Source organism: Pan paniscus, chromosome 4 (assembly GCF_029289425.2).
Source record: "Pan paniscus chromosome 4, NHGRI_mPanPan1-v2.0_pri, whole genome shotgun sequence".
NCBI lineage: Eukaryota > Metazoa > Chordata > Mammalia > Primates > Hominidae > Pan > Pan paniscus.
In genome coordinates, this window is record NC_073253.2 from 78,887,906 (window position 1) to 78,903,576 (window position 15,671).

Here is a 15,671-nt window from a genome sequence, read left to right on the forward strand (position 1 = left end):
CTTCTTTTTGACTGTAACCAGAATACAATTAGCCATTGGTACAGGAAAGTTATGAAGAGTTAATTAGCTGGCGACTGCAAGTTTGTATGCTTTACAATGAAATGTTACAGTAGATTGACAACTTGATTTTTTTTTAAAGTAAATGATCAAGTACATTTTAGCTTTCAAAGGGCTTTGTTCTTACCATTTTTGCCCTCTTCCTTTGAAAATGAATATAAAAGCTTCCCATTGTAGTTTCATGCTGATGTATAGTGGGAAGAGAATGTTTAATAATTATCCACAGTCTTTTCACAGCTATGTCTGTTTTTCACAAATATGTCTATTTTCAAAGAATTTGTCGCATGGAATTACTTTGCTCTGTACACATAATATTTTTGACAGTTGGTGTTACCATTGCCTCCAGAACCAGCCAGACATGATTCAATTTCCTGTTCCATCATTTATCAGATCTGTGTCTTTGGCAAGCTACCTAATCTCTTTGATCCTCAGTTTCCCCATCTGTGAGCCTGTGAGATGGAGATAGTATCACTTACCTTGCAGAGTTGTCATAATGATCTTAATATCTGATTCTGGCAGCATCCAATCCAGAGCAAAGCTCTACTTCCTTAAGCTGTCCCCCCAAATCAACTAATATGAGCCTAAATCCTGTTCTGACATCCTCCTACTGAGGTACCCCATGAAAGTGAAGATAAGAATGTGGAAATGCTTTGCATGGTACCCAGGACATAAGTGTTTCCCAAACCACAACAGCTGCTACCACTGTTACTCTGACTATCATTGTTACAATTATCAATAAATAATGAATGTCTTTAGTTGTCAAAAGCCCCGGTAACTAAGTGCCTTAACATTTTACATGGAAAAGTAGCCTTTCTGAAGACAAGTGTAAACATTTGATTTCAAGAAAATATGAGTACTCTATTGTAATTGATACCCAGTTAAAATGTTACCATAGTACTTCCTGGTTATGATTCATAAGTGTGTTTGCCTAATGCTTAATTATTCCAAATTAAAGGTAAAGCTTCCCCTGATATTTTGTTTGCAGATGCCTTCATTGATCTAGACTTGGGTTTTGTCTATCAGGTTTTTTTTTCCTTAGGTATCTATATACATTTGATCTGAAACGTATACTATAAATGCATAAAATAAAACAGAACATTTGCTTTACTAAAGTCAAGTATTTGTGCATTGCTCCCTTAGTAAGGTTTATACCTTTACCCTTCATAATAGTTGATATTTGGCCTCTTTTACTTACAATATTAGATTTAGATTTTAGTAAATTTAATTTCGTATTATTTCAGTCTAATTTGTAACGCAAAGGATAGCAAAAAGGGGAAATGTCACCTTTAAGACAATTGCTTCTGAACATGTTGATTTGTTTTCTGTGAGTAGTTTTTGGCTTGCGTTTTTGCTTTATTATAGAGATATGTCATTTTCTTTGACTGTTGATGGAGACTCTCTTTTGGCATTCTCTGTTTTTCATCTAGGAGCTGTTTACTTGGAGGGAAGCCTGGAGGAAGCCAAGCAGTTATTTGGACGCTTGCTCTTTAATGATCCGGTATTTCTATGGAATCATTTGATTTTTTTTGTTGTATATTATTACAGAAGATTTTATTTCAGCTGGTCTTTGTAATTTGAAGAGAATATAGGAGAAACAAAATAGTCAGATCTACCATAGATGGGACATTTCAATACACCAAAATGGCTTATTCAACTCTTGCAGATGGAAAGTTCCATGGACCTTTACACAAGGAGTTTTTCTTTGGCCTGAACCTGTCTTTCCTCATGGTCACTTATAAATTAAATATGAATACAAATGTAATAGGACTTCACTTCATTTTGAAGTGTCTTGAAGCTAATTATGATTTTATATTTTAGAGTCATTGGGTATCTACTCCATGCAGGCTTAGTTGAAGTGATAGCCTTTCGGCTTTTCTGTGTATGATTTGTTTTTATGTAAATTATGTAGACTAGATAAATGTTTATTTATTTTTAAATGTCAGTTCATAGGGAGTTTCTGATAGGGCTATGGATGAAGAGTATGAAAGTACTTTTTTAAAAAGCAAATTGTAGTTTAAGAAAAAATGATAGATTCTAAAATAGTTTCTGTTGTTACTTAAATATTAAGCTATTAATATTGCCAGAGATACCTTTTTAATCCTGCATGTAATAGAGCACACTGGATGCTTTCTGCACCAAAACAAGTCAATTTAACATTTAAAGGGAGAAGCAACTCTGTATTCCAAATTGAAATGTCATTATAATTGAATGAAATAGCCCTCATGGAGCAATAAAGAACACGGGAAGCCAGTTTTAAGCCTCTGTGAAACCTTCAGCTTAAATGGCTGTCAGACGTTATTACTGTATTACTTTGGGTAGTTTTTTTAAAAAAAGATCAATAGTTTTGGAAAATATGACCTGGACAATGTTCATATCTGAGGATTTGATTTTTGTATTTGTTTTTCTAGAGATACGTGATGATTTTTATGTATGAATTTCCTCCTTATGGGAAGATTATCTACAGATGTTCTGTGTCCCCCATTTTTGTCCTGCACATATAAACACATGTGCATCTTGATTTGCATCTGTATCAGATGGTGTGTGTTTTAAGACCTCTTCTCAAATCTTAAATTTTCTTTGTTCTGGCCTTCACCTTTTGTGGGTCATTTCAGCAACCTCTTTGCTTTCTTTCCTTCCTGCAGTCTTGTCTGTGTGTCCCCCAGCACCCTTTAGACTCCTTCCCCCACCCCCACCCCCTCCCTGCCCCCTTCTCCCATCTTACCTGCATCCCCCAACCCACTGTGTTCTGTTGTTCTGTTTTGCTGCAGTTTTCTACTTGTCTTCTTTAATTGCATCAGTCTGTGTTTAGATTCTTTTCTCTTTAAACTGCCTCTCTCCCAGTTGTCTACTTAGTGAGCTTATCTTATGTTTCCAGTGCCTAGTGCAATGCTGGCATGTGCAGCGTTTAATACAGATTTGTTAGAAGAGTGAAGTGAATAAATGACTGGATTAAAAGCAGAGTGTGAACATTATCTTACAAACAGGGTGGTTGAGATTCTGAATTTGTTTTAGTGTGTCTTTTGTGAAACTGTATAAGGCTCACAATGTATGGGTTTTCCTCTTTAGCATTTTGAAGTACACAAACTTGGACACTGACTCATTTGACATCTCCATATTGGTTTCCACCTATTAGTTGTAGCATGTGAGAGATGTTAGTGAACCAATGTACTTCTTTTTTGAATAAGGCATCATGAAAGCCTAATTAGCCAAAGACAGCCAGGGACAAACCTGTAGGCAACAAAGTCAGGTTGATTGGCTGTGTTGTGGGGGTGGAGAGAGACATCCTTTGTGAGGCCTGGGCTGGTGCTGAATAATTCTTAGGAGGTTCTTGGCTGTGGCCAGTTTAGGAGCAGCAAGAGATTACTTTGGGATTGGGTGCCGTCCCAAGGCAAGGGCAGCTTGGCGATTAAGTATCTGCAGTGATCCTTAGTCAGAGGGTCATAATGGCATTTTACAGCAGCTGCAAGACCTTGAGGAAAACATTGTTTCCTGTTCACTTTGCCGCTGGCTTTATCTGTGTCTGTCTTCTCAGCCCTGTAAACAGCAGGGCTGTTTTTTTCTTTTTCACCCTCAACTGAGTTTTACTCTTTCAGCCCCAGTTTTGCTGGTTTTGTATTTTGGTCTTTGTGTAACCCTTCATGTTTGACCCAGTACATTCAGATCCATTGTTTCATTTTGATTATGTTAATGGCCCGCTTAGGAAGATAGAGTGGTGTTAATGTGATTTTTCCTATGCCCCTGCTTTCCGCACCTTTTCTCTTTACACATCTGTCCCAGTACCTCTGACTCAGGCCTTTTCTCTGGAGCTGCAGAAATTGGAAAAAGTGTCTTTTCAAGTTGCCTCTGGGCACCTCACAGGTGTTTCACAGATACCTCATTTCAACATGTGTAATATTGAACCCATCACTTTTAACCCCCAAATGTGTTCCTCCTTCCTTACTTTTATCTTCTAAACCAGAAACCTTAGGATTTATTTTTGTCCCTAAGCTTTCTTCTCCTTTTATCTGATCAATTGCAAGAGTCTATCAATTCTGACCCTAATATTTCTTGAATTGCTACCCTACTGCTTTCATTTTTGTCCTCCTCATTTCTCACTTGAACTCTAACTGGCTGCCATCCCCCACCGCTCCAGTCCATCATTCATACCACATTTCTTCTTTTCAATATGCAGATTTGGTTAGGGCCTTTCTTGCTTAAAATCTTTGGTTACAGCCTCCCAAGCTCTATATACTACATAACGTAGCATTTAATAGTTTTCATAATCTGACTGTCAGCTGTTTTTTTAATCTCTCTTTGTGCCATTCACTAGGAATCACCTTTTCGTGCCTAGGTACCTTAAGACTTATTATTTGTATGTTTCTGGTGCCCTGTTTTTGATTCTCACTCTCTACTGATTTGCCAAAATCTTCATATTCTCAGGACACATCTGAAGAATCATCTCCTCTTTGAAGCTTTATCTGACACCTCCAGGCAGTTTTCCTAACACTTATATGTATATATCTCATTATTATGAGACTTACCACAATGTATTAAATTGCACTTATTTACCTTCATTCTTTCTCACTAGGCCTCTTTAGGACAGAGTTAGGTATTCAGTAAAAACATGTTGCATGAACAAATGATCTGATCAGAATATTTTCCAGAAGAGCCAGCTGAAGGTAGAGACCTTGCCTAAGGTCCTTGAGCTAATAAATGGTAGCACTGGGGTTCCAGTCTAGATCTTTTCAGTATATTTCCCCTGACACCAAGGTGCAGCAGAACCCTATCTCGGTGTCTATCGGGTAGATGAAAGGAAATGGACAGGTGCATTAGTCTGGTCATGGGGTGTTATGCTATTACACCAAGATGGGTGGCAGCAGACATGAAAGGAGGAATCACAGTCTTGTTTCGGTGTAAGACATGAAGGTGATAGAAGAAAGGTGAATCAAGATCCCTGGGAATTTTGAGCCTTGGAGACTGGGGTTGGTTGGAAGAAATAGCTCTTTATCATTGTTGTTGTTGTCATCATTATTAATAGTAGTACTTTCTATGGGCCAGCTCTGGGTTTAATACTTTGAGTGCATTGCTCAGGGTGTTTGTCAGAGAACAGCTTGAGTAGGTCCTACAATTATCTTTGTCTTAAGCTTGAGGACATGGAAGCTTAGGTTAAGTCACTTGCCAAGATGGAATCAGGATTGGACCCAGGCAGCCTGACTCCTAAGCCTGCCGTCTTCTGTAACAGATGCTCTAGTTTAAGGAGAAAGGTGAAAAGTTATCATTTGATCATGTTCCATATGGAGTAATAGGTGCCCATGTGATATTTAGAGTTATGGACTGGGAGCTTAGGTAAGAGGTCAGTGCTGCAGCAGAAGTGAATGAGTAATCCAAACTGAAGTAGTAAAGCACTGGAAATAGTGGAATTCTCCAGTGGAAATGGTAATGAATAGGTCAGGCAAGGGCCCGAAGTTTGATAAATGTCCACTTAGGGTGAAAGGAGGAAGAAAAAAAGCATTGAGAGAAAGTTGTAAGAAGGTAAGAACAATCAATATAATTTGCACTACAGAGATTTCAAAGGAAAGATTTCTGAATTGGTTAAGTGAAGTCCTTTAAAGTGCCCCAAAGAAAGTTTGATGTTTAAATGCTTTTAAAAAATATTATTTAAAAAACTCTGAGTGTATTTTATTAAGATATCAGTTGTGCAAGAAATATTAGGTATTTTACTTTTATCACCCTGTGTGTTACAAGTGGTACTAAATTTTCCTATACTTCTTCCCCTCTAAAAAAAAAACTTAAATATTTTTTCCTCTTAAGGAATTTTTTTTGTTATTTATTTCAGAAATCTAACATCAAGGTCGGGAAGTAAATTCAGTCAGAGGCTCCCTAGAGTCTGAAACTAAAGGAAAAACACTTTAATCCTGAGGAAGTTCTCATTATAACCTCTAGATTTAACTCAGTGGATACAGTAATATACTAGGGGTTTCCATAAAATTCACTCATTCCAGTAGTTCAAGTGAGCATTTGTAGTGACCCACTGTAAAAGCATGATCTCATAAACGTAAGATCTTATGAAGACGACATGGGGCGTTTTCCACTCCATCTTAAAATAGCTCATATGATAATGAATTAGTGCCTAAAATGAAGGACATTTGAAATGAGTTTTAATTACAAAAGGCACAGCTGATGCACATTTCTGGACAATGGTAAGAAAAAAATATGATTAAAAGAGCAGCTTAGTGCAGTGTATTAAGTTAACCAAATGTGTAACTTAGTTTTAAAAGGTGTCTGACTTCTGGGACTAGAGGAGGCTCTTTTCCCCCCTAGCTTAATAGACTAATTAGAGTCACTACAGGCGGTTTGAGTGATGAATACACTTAAAAAAAAATTAGTTTGCCAGCACTGTTGAATTTGCCATAAGTGGAGTCAGTGTCTGAAATAGTTCCGTATTTCAAATAATGACATTTTATTTAGTACTCTAGAGTGCGTTAAATGGCTCCCTTGAGCATTAAAGGCATCACTCCATTTTCCAGGACCTGCGTGAAGTCTGGCTCAATTATCCTCTCCACCCACTCCAAGTAAGTATGACCTCCCTGTCTGCAGTGAGCTTTGTAACTCCAGCTATTCATGTTACTTTCCTTTGCCTTTTTTTCCTTTCCCACTTTTATTTTTTGGTTCTCTTCAGTGGCATTGTGCCTTTAAGCTGAGGTGTCAGACCTGGAAAACTTTGGAACAATAGGAGAATGAACCCATGCATTGTGTTTATGTGGTCTGGAATAGGGTAGGGGGAGCATTGGGAGTCATCTTCCCTCAATGAGGAAGGAAGAGCTACTGTGTAGTTATGGATGCCCCACCACCACCAAAAGGTGATATTGAAAGCATGAAATGTTGACTCCAGTATATCTACACACTTGCTTTTGCAGGGAAAGTGTTAATAGTATGGAAGCGAGTCTGAGCATACTAAAAAAGTAGAACAAATACTAAATTAACATTGTTAACGTATAATCTAATCTGGATCTTAGAAATTGAAAGCTTCAATTCAGAGTGTATAAAACCTACTGTAAATTAAAAAATTAGTATAGTGTGATAGCTTTTCACTCAAGATTTTGGAATTTAAAAGCTCTACATATGGTGGTGGCACCTATTTCCCCAGATGGTTTAAGAATTCTTACTATTCTTTGCTTTTATTTCTGTTTTACTTTGAGATATATGCATGTATGTAAACATGCATATGTATCCTCATATACTTATTTTTATATATGTATATAAAATAAATGTAAGAAGTGGTTGAACTCTCATAAGAGGCTTTACAGTAAGAAATGACATTAATTCAGAGTACTTTAAAAATATTTCATTAATACATGAGCGCCCAAAGTTGTTGCAAATGTTCATTTTAATCACACTTTTCATATTTGCTCTCTGCCAGTTGTTAAAGGCTCATTGTTGGAGCACCACCTGTCTAGTGGTATAATAATCTCCAATGTACATTGAACTCTGTTTTAATGATGCTCATTGCCAAAATAAGTTGGTCCCTAGAAAACACAGTAGTAAATTACTTTAATGCAGTAGTTTTTAAAGGGCAGACCCAGACCAGCAGCATCTGCATCACCTGGGAACATGTGAGGAAGACGGATTCCCAGTCTTGATTCCAGACATAGGAAATCAGTAATCTTGGGGGCAGGACCCAGCTGACTGCTGCGTTTAACATGCATGCTGGAGTTTAAGAACCATTGTTTTACTAGATATATATATTTTCTACCAGCTGTTCTTCAGCTCGAATCTCCTTGGAGAGTTAGTATAATACTTGGGATTTTGAACTATCTGTGTACAGTACTTGGCCTTGAAATTTGATAGAAGATTGGAAAATATTATTTGAACCTTCTTTAAATATTAGATTTGTTTGCCATTCAAAGAAATGAGAAACGAGCTTCCATGCTTTATTGGCATTTCAGAAATTTCTGCTCATGGGAGAAGGAATTTTACAAAACACCGTCCTAGAATTGATCATTGCACTTATAACCAAAAATGAAAAAATGATTTTTATTTATTTCTATTTTCCTGTAGCTACAAGAGCCAAATACTGATCGACAACTTATTGAAACTTCTCCGGTTCTACAAAAACTTACTGAGTTTGAAGAAGCAATTGGAGTAATTTTTACTCATGTTCGACTTCTGGCAAGGGCATTCACATTGAGAACTGTGGGATTTAACCATCTGACCCTGTGAGTTAAAAGTTCTCATGTAGTCCCAATGTGACCCTTTAGACGAGGCAGTCCCAGACCTTTGGAGCATGCCCTTCGAAGGAATTGGGATTTCAAATATATTTCCAGGAAAGTCACATTGTGAGATGGGTGAGCAGACAGACCTCAGTGTGGACCTGGGGTTATGCTCCAATCCAATGTTGTTGGTTCCATTATCATGCATCTTGGTTTCTCTGTGAAGTTTTAGGAGAAGTGTGAAGGAAGTATAAACTTTTTCCCAGCAGGACAGATACTCAATATTTTAGGTTTTGTGGGCCATGTGGCCTGTGTGCAGTGATTCGACTCTGCCATAGTAGCATCAAAGCAGCCATCGATGAAATGCAAATGAGTGAACATGGCTGTGTTCCAGTAAAACTTTATTCTTAGAAACAGTCCGTGGGCTGGATTTGGCTCTCTGACCCCTGCTCTAGATGAATGATTTGAAGGTGAGCTAGTGAAACAATTAAGAAGCAAAATTTTACTTCTTTGGGGTTGTTTTTTGTTCATTTTTTTACTCCCCTCTTCCAAACCAAATATTTCCAACTCTCTTTAACCTGTAAAGATGAAAGATTCTTATCATAGATTTTTTTTGTTTTTAAATTTGGATTCCAGCTTTGAATAATGGAGTATGTTATTTCTTTTTCTTTTTCTTTCTTTCTTTCTTTCTTTTTTTTTTCTGACAGATCTCACTCTGTTGCGAAGGCTGGAATGCAGTGGCATGATTACGGCTCACTGCAGCCCTTGACCTTCAGGGCTCAAGCACTCTTCCTGCCTCAGCCTCCTGAGTAGCTGGGGACTATAGGCGTGTGCTACCATGCCTGGCTAATTTATATATATATATATATATATATATATATATATATATATATATATATACACACACACACACACACACACATATATACACACACATATGGCAAATTTTTATATATATGGCATATATATATATATATATATATTTTTTTTTTATTGTAGAGATGGGGTTTCTTCATGTTGCCAGGCTGGTCTCAAACTCCTGGGCTCAAGTGATCCACCTGCCTCAGCCTCACAAAGCACTGGGATTAGAGGCATGAGCCACTGCACCCGGCCAGAGTATATATTTCAATAAATTTAGCAAAGAAAATTCTTGGACCTGTTTGCTTTCTTTCAAGATTGTTGTTTGTATTATGCTTGATTTTTCAATTTATGCTGTTCAGCTTCTGACCAGGCAGTGTTTACCAGTCTTTATTTTGGCAATCGTTTAATCCTTAGATAATATTCACTTTATTCTTCTTTAAAACTCAGCCTATATTAACTCAGATCTCTTCTCAATCGAGGGGCCTTAGGGAATTGTATTTGGTTTTGTGCTTTAAAACAAAATGAACTCATTGTCTTTTTAAGTCATTCCTTTTTTAAAATTCTGGGTGTTTTTTTGGAAATCCATAAATGGTTATTGATTTCCTTACTTTGATGTTTCTTTTTCCAGAGGCCACAATCAGAGAATGGAATTCCTAGGTGACTCCATAATGCAACTGGTAGCCACAGAGTACTTATTCATTCATTTCCCAGATCATCATGAAGGACACTTAACTGTGAGTTGGTTAAATCACTTCCTCCAATAAGATTGCTGTAAAGCAGAGTGAAGATTAGAGGGGTCAAATATATATCTATGTAATTAATTTCTTACTCTTAGTGACTTTAGCTTATCTTATGGCTTTGTTCATTTCATTGTGCAAATTGTATACAAAGCACATATGCAATGAGAGCTCATTTTATACTCCTTTATTTACTGACTGCCTACTCTGTGCAAAATATTGAGCTAGGCCCCATGGAAGGAACAAAGATAAGTTGACACCAAGTCTGTTTACAAGGAGCTTAAAAATTATTAGAGGAGATTAAAGCTTAAATAAATAACCATAAAATAAACACTGTATATATATCATGAGTTTATACATGTAGATACACACTATAGAAAGCATAAGTTACTATAACTAAATGCAAGGTAGAACATGTTAAATATTATAAAGAAGCCTAGGTAAATTGCTGTACTTGTGCAGTTTAGGAAAATACGAGGTTTCTTCTATCTGTGGAGTTCAAAGAAGGCTTCATGGGTATAATGATGTTTGAGCCTTTAAAGATGGTTAGGATTTAGCCATTGGGATTTGGTGGGAAGAAATGTCTATGCAAGGGCAGTACACACACTGGGACTGCAGAACGAAAAGGCATGGCATAAAAAAAATGAGAAGACTGAGAGGCAGTAGGGACTTAGTTTGGTTAGACCATGGCAGAGTTGAAAGGGAGTTACAGAGACAGGTTTGATTTATAAACAAAGTGAAATGGTCCCTATGCCTCTTACTTTGGTTTCATTTTATAAAACTTTTGTGAGCTTTTTTATTTGTTGCGTACTGTTTTTACTCTGTGAAACCAATCAATAATATCCTGAAATGGTGAACAAAACATCCAGAAGGAGGTCATGATGATCTCTTAAGGCACAATGAGTAACCTTTGAGAAGTCCCTTGAGGACTGGACATTGAGAAAGCAAATACTTTATTGGGCAAAGAAAAATACTGGTACACTGCAAGATACTTAGTGCAGTCTGTCTTTAGTATGTTGAAGCAAATAACAAGTCTTTCAAACTTTGCATCTCTACAGTTTTTATGTGTGTTCTGGTTTGAATAGAATTGGATTTTATCTTTGTAACCGTGAGCCCTGGAAATAGTTTATGTGAGACATAAATATTGGAACTAGAGAGAATATGGTGACTTGGCTGTTTAGATGTCATTTTTCAGTGGAATTTCTAAGCCTAGCATTCATTCACTCGATGAGTATCTCTTGAGTTCCATCATAAGTGCTGAGGAATCAGCAGTACTCTTTTTTTAATTAACAGTTTGATTACCATTTAAAGTTAACAGTTTTTAGGTGGACAAGAAAGTATCTTTTTCATGACTTAATATTAAATTCATAAACTATAAACATTTTTGAGAAATGAACTATAGTATCTTACTGTTCATTAGAAAAACAATAAATTGCATGTTCAATATCCTCTGACACTTCATACGTGTCAGAGTATCTGGTTGGCCCGAGAAATGGCCAAACCAACTAAATAGTTTGAAATAGTAATTCATCTTAGGGCCCTATAGAGGCCACTTTTGAAAATGTTTGCTTTAAATACACACATTTCCCCTGGTATTCCTACAAAATTAATTGTGAACGCTAGGATCTTATAGAGATGGGAAGTTTATTGTTTCCCACCTGCTGACCGTGTACATTTCCCCTCCCACCCCACTCCCCCACCCCCAGCATTGAACAGTACAGAAACCAAAACTCAGAAAGGCGTGAGTCCTGTCCATGATCTAGAGAAAGGTAAAACTAGGACTAGATGAGAGACTCTAGTTCTGTGTTCTTTCCAAAGTCACTTCAATGCCAGAAGTGTAGTTTTATCCAAAATGTATTTAACAGCCCTGCTGTCTTAATATTAGAAAGTTTTTGACTAGCTTATTACAGTGATGTTGACAAATGATAAAATTATGTGAAGGCTTTTTGAATTATATTCAAAGAATGCTTTGGTAGAAATTAGCAGGACCAGCAGATCTGCGGGCAAGACAAAGACAAAGAATAAGCTAAATGCAGATTCTAACAGATACCAACTCCCATTAGCATTAACATGGCTGCTCCCTCCTCCTTTTTGAAACACAAGCTTTGTTGGCTTCTGTCACGGTGCACTTTCCTGGGTTTCCTCTTTAGCTACTCTTTCTCAGCCTGCTTTGCAGACACATCTTAGTCTCACAGCTAATAAACAGTCCATGTCTAAAATGCTCACTCTTAGGCCATGTTCTTTTTTTAATAGAGACTCTCCTACCAGTCTTTTCAATGTGTGTCATCAGTTTCATCTTACTGGCAGATGACTTCTAAACTGATCTCTTCAGTCCTGTCCCCCTTCTGAGTTCCAGCCCTAGCTGCCTTCTCAACATCTCAACATGTGTAAGACTGAATTTGTAGTCTCCTGCCTGGGTCCTTGTCCAGTATTCCCTGAGTAATTGAATGGCGGCACCACCCATTCAGTGTTGCATGTCAGAAACCTAGGAGACATCTTGAATGCCTCTCTCTATCTCCCTTTTCTATATCCCAGTCCATTCACAAGCCCTGACAGTGTTACTCCTCGAGTATTTCTTGAATTTATCCTCTTCCTTATGAGCTTTTTTCTGTCACCCACATCCTCCCTACCTGCCTTACTCACCTGGACCACTGCAGTTTAATTTCTGCATAACTATCGATACGTTACAAGGGCCAGGTATGGTGGTTCATGCCTGTAATCCCAGCACTTTGGGAGGCCAACCTGGGAGGATTGCTTGAGCCCAGGAGTTTAAGACCAGCCTGTGCAACATAATGAGACTCCATCTCTACAATAAAATAAAATACTAGCTTGGTAGAGTGGCATGCATTTGTAGCCCCAGTTACTTGGGAGGCTGAAGTGGGAGGATCGCTTGAGCCCAGGAGCTGTGGTTGCACCACTGCACTCCAGGCTGGGCAACAGAGCAAGACTCTCCTCTCTCTGTCTCTCTCTCTCTCTCTGTGTGTCTCTCTCTCTCTCTGTCTCTCTCTCTGTCTCTCTCTCTCTGTCTCCCTCTCTCTCTCTCTCTGTGACACACACACACACACACACACACCACACACACAGAGTTACAGTGTGATTGATAGAGACCCAGTTGAAAGAAGTGACGTTTATTAAATTGCAAAGGATAGGAATCTGAAGGTTGTGTTCATGCAAAACATAAGGCAATGCAGCATCTTCCCGTGAGAGGAGTGGGCTCCTGGAGTCCCCAGGTGTCTCCTGGATGTATCCTAATATTTGAAAAGCCTGCCTTTGCTGTTCTTACGGGCATTTTTGAACTCTGAGAGATGGACAGCCTCTCAGGCAGAAATCCTTCAAGAGGCCCAGATCTCAGGCCTTTGTGAAGTCATTTTTGCAGCTTCCTACCCTCGTCTTCCTATGTCAACTCATGCCCCTGCCCAATCCATTTTACATGCTGTAGTCAAAGGAGTCTCTTCACAACAAATCTACGTTGGCCTTTCATCTACAGTGACTACACTGTGACGACACCAGCCATTCATCTTCAGTCCCATTTGGTTGTTTCTCTTCCTCTCTCCACCTCTTAACATTGGAGTGGCCCAGTTCTCAGTCGTCAGACCTCCTCTCTGTCAACTTCTGCTCCGTAAGTGATCTCATTCTGTCTCATGGCTTTGAATACATCTTTACACTACTTCCTAATTTGTGTCTTTGGCCTTTTCCCTTTCCTTTTTCTTGTACATTTGTTTAAGTTCTGTGTAGATTCTGACCACTTTTATGATTATCACCCGGTCTGAGCCACTGTAGTCCAGATTATTAGCCATAACCTCCCAAATGATTCATACCCCGCGCCCCAGTCAATTTTCAGCACATCTAGAGGGATCATTTTTAAAGAGAAGCCGGATTACATTCCTCTTCTGCACAAAACCTCCCAAACCTTCCCATCTCAAGAGTAAAAGACAATGTTGTTACAGTCACCTTATATGAACTGGCTCGCTATCTCTGACTGTTTTTCATAAGACTCTTCACATTGGCCTGTATGCCAGTTCCTGCAGGACACTAAGCAAGCCCTTGCCTCAGGGCCTTTGCAGTGCATTTTATCTGGCTGCAGTATTGTTCTCCTGGTAATCTATACGGCCAAATCGCTCACCTCCTTCAGGTCTCTGTTCAGATGTCATCTTATCAATAAGGCCTTCCTTAACCTACCCTGAATAAATAGGCAACCACTTCCCCTTGTCTCTAGCACACCTTCTCAGCCTGGAACCTCTCATGCCTTTCTCCTCCTTAGCATATAGTATGTAATGTACTTGTTTACTCTCTGTCTTCTCCAATCAGAGTGTAAACTCCATGAAGGCCAGGGTTTTTGTTTGTTTTCTCCATTCCTGATTCCTTGGTCCCTGGGAAGTACCTGGCATATCAGTGCTCAGCAAGTATGCTTTGACTGAATGATCATCCTATCCCAGCTTAACTCTCTACAGTTGCTCTTCAGATAGTTTCTAAAGAACAGGCAAAGCCCTGGGTGGTCTGGCCTTGCCCGCCTGCCCAGCCTCATACCACAGGCTCTTGTTCTCGCTCTGCACCTCTGCACTGAGCTGCTATTTGCATTTCTCCAGGCCTCCTCCTGCCAGCAGGCCTTTGTGTATGCTCTTCCTCTCCCTGGAAGCTGTTCTGTTCTAGCCCTTACTTTTATGTGCCTGGTATCTTCTACTCTTCCTTTAGATGTCCTTTCTGGTGTGACTTCTGGATGCGGGAAACTTTCCCTGACCACCCTTACCCATCCCGCCCCCCCCCATCAAAATTCTGTGTTGTTTTCCTTCCTGGCCTTTACCTCAGTTTGCCTACCCCAATGGACTAGAAGTTCTTTGAGAGCATGTTTTTGTTCATCACTGTATGCTCAGCAGTGCCTGGCATATGATAGGCCCTCAGTACATCTTTGCTAAATAAATAGAAGAGTGACAATTGTGCAGTCAGCTAAGTCAAGAGGGAAGAGGCAGTGGCACTGGAGGGAAGTGGACTGTTGCTTTATATATAAGGGAAGAAGCGGAAGGCTTACTTATGAGTGTCTAAGGATTAAAATTAATTTAAAATTTGGAGAGGATTACTTATTGCAGTTGCATTGGTTGGGGGATGGCAAATGATTCATTATTGTGATTAAAGAGCACACAGCTACAGTAATTCACATTGGGAGGCATTAATTAGCTTTGAGCCATTCCCTTGCACACTTAAAGGGAATAAGGACAATTGAGCAAATGTAATATGGCTTTCAAGTTTTGAATGCTGATGGGGAAAAACATTCTGTTCTGTAAGTTGGCTATTCAAAAGGCCTACTCGGGAAGGAGTGTTAGGCTTATCCAATTGTTCTAGGATAACCGAGTTTGCATTGGGTTATAGAGGGAAGAAGTTCTGTTTCCTATGCTGAAGTTTTTAGTTTTTAGGTTGGTGTATGCAGTAGGGTCAAGGTATAAATTGTGAGAACACCTTAAATTAAGTGTTTACACAGGCCAGGATGCCTGTAATGTAACCCTTGGAAATCTTAAGCCATAGGAGTTTTCTCCTCTGTATCATTCTTCTTTCTTAGCCTTTACTCTTTGCTAAAAATAGTTGCTAATCTCCATGCCTGCTGTGTTCAAGGCACTGTACCCAATGGTGGCATGCACTATAGTGGTGATGAACCTACAGTTTTTGTTTGTTTTTAATGATTTGGGATCATGGGAAAGAGAGCAAGGATTACAGATAAAAAGCTCAAGAACCAGTGATCTAATCCTGCCCTGATGCTTCCACACAGCACTGAGCATAAATCATTCAGACAAACAGGTATTTTATCTAAAAGATCTCGTTGAGAAGATAGATTCCA

The 15,671-nt window shown here is 38.8% G+C and overlaps 1 protein-coding gene across 20 annotated transcripts in view; it reads left to right on the forward strand.

Annotated features, from left to right (window-relative positions):
- Positions 1–15,671, forward strand: part of DROSHA (drosha ribonuclease III) — a 131,221-nt gene that overhangs the window by 101,242 nt on the left and 14,308 nt on the right. For all 20 annotated transcript variants that reach the window (XM_034960227.3, XM_055112470.2, XM_055112474.2 and 17 more), the window contains 4 exons: positions 1,485–1,555; positions 6,564–6,608; positions 8,095–8,252; positions 9,736–9,841. In XM_034960227.3, the coding sequence (XP_034816118.1) occupies positions 1,485–1,555; positions 6,564–6,608; positions 8,095–8,252; positions 9,736–9,841 (380 nt within the window). The remainder of the gene's footprint in view (positions 1–1,484; positions 1,556–6,563; positions 6,609–8,094; positions 8,253–9,735; positions 9,842–15,671) is intronic.